Genomic DNA, 4,541 nt, shown 5'->3' on the forward strand with positions numbered 1-4,541 from the left:
GGGGAAAAACACTAATATTGGAGGGAGGGCATTCAAAAGTTTGATATGCCCTTGAGATTAATATGTACATTTATCCATATTTTACACCAACAGGTTATTTTGGAGATTTCAAATTTCTTGGATTTGGCAAACAGCAAATACTGTACATCCAATATACATGGACAAAACCAAATTTCTCCCCAGCTACCAGTTGTTCAGCCACAATTGCATTTAAGGACTAAAAGTGAAAAGATCACAGCTCATATGCATTTTATTCTTGCATACGTACATACTATATACATGTAGCTAATACACAACTTATACAGGACATTACACAAGTGTCATATATCCAGATGCTTAACCATAATTAGGTAGATATTGCACTTAACAACTAAAGTGTCACTTCTTCATAATGAAAGGATTATAATGGTATACAATAGTTTGCTCAATATTTAATTTAAGAGTGCAGAGAAATCATATGAAACCATAAAAAAATATGTTCAAAACTGCTACAATGTAATTTAACATTTATCACTGAATACCTTTACAATATACTATACATGAAAGTAACATACAACCCAATAGTTTGTGTGGTTATACAAAATTTATAAAATTGAATTTGTACCCATAAAAATTCAGAAAAATGAGTTTGAAAAAATTAAAATTAATTTTCTCTGCCACCTGGAGCTGTATCCAACTACAATATGTATAAGAGAAGTTATAAATGGAGAAGAGCAAACAGCTACCTAGCCAGGTTTACAGTAAACCTATAATAAACCCAAATGTTAAAACATTCCACCAGCTAGGATTCTTGTTAAATATATTTTGAATATTTTTTCCAATTTATTGCTGCATGCCATTACCTGGCGTTCTTATAGTTTGTTGTACTGAAAAGTACCTTGAACCTTCTTTATACAGTAATGTACTTACTAGGGAGCTTAAAAAGAAATGTATAGTATGCTTTCTGTCAACAAGGGTATGCACGACTAAGAGAAACAATGCAATTTGTACAACAAGGAGCAGGGGGTGCTCCATTAAGTGACCATGAGTTAAGCGAGTATGGCCAATATGCAACCTCGCCAGAGCCGTTTCCCACCACCAGTTACGATGGCAGTAGGAAGGCCACGGGAACACACCACGCTTAAGAGTACGCAGTTTGTCAACAACAGAAGACCAACAACCCTGCCAACGGGCAAGAATGGAGGAATGAATAACAGGGTAAAAGTTGGAATAAGGAGTACCTCTACGGGAAACGGGACAAGAGCGGATAGCCTCTCTAGCGGCAGCATCTGCACGCTCATTTAAAGAAACACCTATATTGCTGGGAACTCTGCAAAACTACGGATTTAAATTTACTCGAGTTAAGAAACTGCCAATGTTGAATCTCGATGACTACCAGATGAACAGGATTAAAGGACCTGAGAGCCATGAGGGCACTACGAGAGTCGATGACAACCACAAAGGAGGATTGACAATGGGAAGGCAGGAGACAGAGCATAGAGAATAGCATAAAGCTCCGCAGTGAAGATGCGTCTCCGAAGGGACACCCATAACAAAAAGTACAGGGATTTTGTTAATCTGATGCAGACTTCAACTGTTTGATAGCTAAATACATTGATCTACACATTCTTTGCATATTTCATTTGCTGATACAACACCATTTCAGACTCGTGAAATTTTTTTCCACCATCCTTTGCACTTAAGTTTTTCCAACAGTTAAAGGTTGAATGCCAATTATTTTAATTAAGATAACCAGATAAATGCATGTAGCAATCTTTTGAAATTCACCTGGACCACACACACACAGACTGTACAAGTAGAGTTATACGGCCAGACAGTGCATTATGAGGAGTGGTCGCATGGTGGGTAGTGAGTAGCAGTGACAATTTTTTCTCCACACAAGATGCATTCTGTGTTGCAGCAGAGCACTGCCTGCACCTTAGTGCACTCGACTGGGTTGTATAATGATTATAAATATACAGTATATTACAAGTGCCACAGTTCAGATTTAACATGTACTGTAGAGTATATTAATTGCCAAACAATAGTAATAATAATAGTAATTTAAAGTTAGAATAGGATCAACACTAGTAAAGAGTATTTAACTGCCATAACACATTCTAATCCTTTCAGTAAATCCTAAATTTTAAAAATTCAATGTATTAGACTTAAAATTAAAGATAAGCATTAGTTCCTTTGTCTGATGCATCTACAGTATTTTCTTCTCTACTTGTTCATCTTCATCTTCTCCTTGGAGGATTGCTTAATACGATAATCACTCAAGGCAGCTTTAATGGCATCCTCTGCTAGCACTGTCAATTAAAAAAATATTAGGCAATTTCAAAAGGTAACACCAATATATTTAACTTTATGCAGAAATAACCACATGGTGGGTATTTCTGCATAATCAAATCATGTATATTTATTTTTTAATCTAACTAGGTTTATCATATGCTTCTTACTCCTGAAGCAGGCTGTCAGTCCAAAAGTGGCTCGCTTCTTTAATCCTGTACATTTTCCTTGCAAGCTTATCCATGACAGACGGTTGGACCAAGTTAAGCGAGGTAGTGGCAGAGGCCAAAACCGTCAGTAGTTTCAAAGCATTACATGACAGTGCTGGGAAGATGGGGCACCATGAGAGCAACATTCATGGTGCCCCATCCTGTAACTACACTTAGGTAATTACACACAAACTGTGCGGTGTAAAACCTCATTGTATATACAATACTTCACAACCGAGACTACTTGCACATTCATAAGTTTTGGCACAGCAATGCTTCAATGTTATTTGACCTTAGTGATTTAATGTATTGCATGTAGAATACAGTATTATGCATTTCAGCTGTAGGTAGAGTACAGTATCTTGAAATGCTAATATTCATCTATATAATCTATATTACAGTGTCAGAAGACACTGACACTAATATAGCTATGATGACCTCAAGAGATTCTTCCAACACAAGGTGACCTGATGTTAGATAAAAATGTGCTGTAGATGAATAGAATATTTGAATATACAGTATTATAAAGGAAGGTGGCTTTATTGCAACATAAATGCAATACAATATACTAAACTAACAAAGGTCCCTGAAAAAGGGATGACATTACTACCTGGCCATCCACAAGCAATGAGATGGCCGAGCTCTTAGTTTTGTGGTTAAAATTTCAGTTACTTATTGTAATTAATATCTCTAATATTTTGAATATCAAACTTAATGGTGCCAATCACAATGAAATCACAATGGAGTGATGAATATGTACCATCATGGCCAAGTCAGTTAAGGCAGGTGTCTGGGAATCACCAGACCGTTGGTTCAAGTCACTCCATTGCCTCAATGATTTTCTTTAATGGTGCCAACTTGTACCAAAGATTTTTCCCAAACATTATTCAGAGCATTTTTCCATCTTTTAAAAAATAAGAAACTCTGCCCAAGTGGCTCACAACCAGAAACATTACCATAAGAAAAAGATTAACTTACTAGAGCAGTGAAGTTTGACTGGTGGTAGCTTTAGTTCCTTAGCGATGTCAACATTCTTTATCTTCAGAGCTTCATCCAACTGTAAAATAGAATAAAATTACTAATGTTCCCAGCCATTTTCTTTATCAGTACTGTATTACTCGGTAGAATTTTTTTGTTTTCTTTTTGTTACCCGATTAACTCTACTTACACCATGCCGATGCTTTAAATATTTTTTGATAAGAGTGAGAACAGCACTTGCATTAACAAAAAAGGTACAAGTGACCGTGGGCTTGTTTTGTCAGAACAAATTCTATTCAAGTACAGTAGTTTCCTCTACATTATACCCAAACACAGCAGCAGCATTATTTTTGGAGTAATTAGTTCAATGGCACCTCACTCAAAACTGTTTAATTAGGACAGGACCAATTACATCTTAAATATTTCAGTTCACAGAGTTTTGAAGTCTTTATAAAGATTAAAGGGAAGATTGGACACCACGAGTTTAAGAGATCTTTGACCCTCTGCAATGTCCTCTATTAAGTAAGGGCAACCATGTCATTCTTTTCTGTTAATAAGCACCATGCAAGTATCTTATTACCCTTGTTTTTAATATTTATTCAATGCTACAAGTTTTAGATCCCTCTTTATCATGACCCCCTATAACCTATTCACTATTATTAAGATGTCTGATACTTTTTTCTATCTTCAAACCATAAAATTGTCAGTACTCATTTGCATCAGCCAATTTTCAGTTTACAGTACAGTATTTTGAAATTGATTATATGATCTCTTGTAACATTTCTGCATCCATCATAACTCATTTGCCAATTTTTTTTAGTATACTTTGCAGCTCTACTAATACAATGCACGTCCCCTCAATCAAACTGCTGGAATTGAAACCAGCCCCTATCTGACAACTGTTGTAATTTAACTTTTGCTGAATTTTGTCCATTTTGACAAATACTGTACTGTATTTTTTTATTTGGGTACAAATGATAATTTGTTTCATAAGGCTCTGAATGCAATTTTGACAAGTTTCATAGAAGAATACAATGCTAGTACAAACAGTTTGTGCCTTGAGAAAGTCACCGACAAAACAAA

At 35.6% G+C, this 4,541-nt stretch overlaps 1 protein-coding gene across 1 annotated transcript in view; it reads right to left on the minus strand.

Annotated features, from left to right (window-relative positions):
- Positions 1 to 237: 237 nt before the first annotated feature.
- IscU (Iron-sulfur cluster assembly enzyme) overlaps positions 238 to 4,541 on the minus strand; it is a 6,708-nt gene continuing 2,404 nt past the window's right edge. Inside the window, exons 3-4 of the mRNA XM_045741349.2 lie at positions 3,459 to 3,537; positions 238 to 2,291 (exon numbers count right to left, since the gene is read on the minus strand). Coding sequence (XP_045597305.1) covers positions 2,206 to 2,291; positions 3,459 to 3,537 — 165 coding nt within the window. The 3' untranslated portion in view covers positions 238 to 2,205. The remainder of the gene's footprint in view (positions 2,292 to 3,458; positions 3,538 to 4,541) is intronic.

The sequence above is a fragment of the Procambarus clarkii genome, chromosome 19, assembly GCF_040958095.1.
Source record: "Procambarus clarkii isolate CNS0578487 chromosome 19, FALCON_Pclarkii_2.0, whole genome shotgun sequence".
NCBI lineage: Eukaryota > Metazoa > Arthropoda > Malacostraca > Decapoda > Cambaridae > Procambarus > Procambarus clarkii.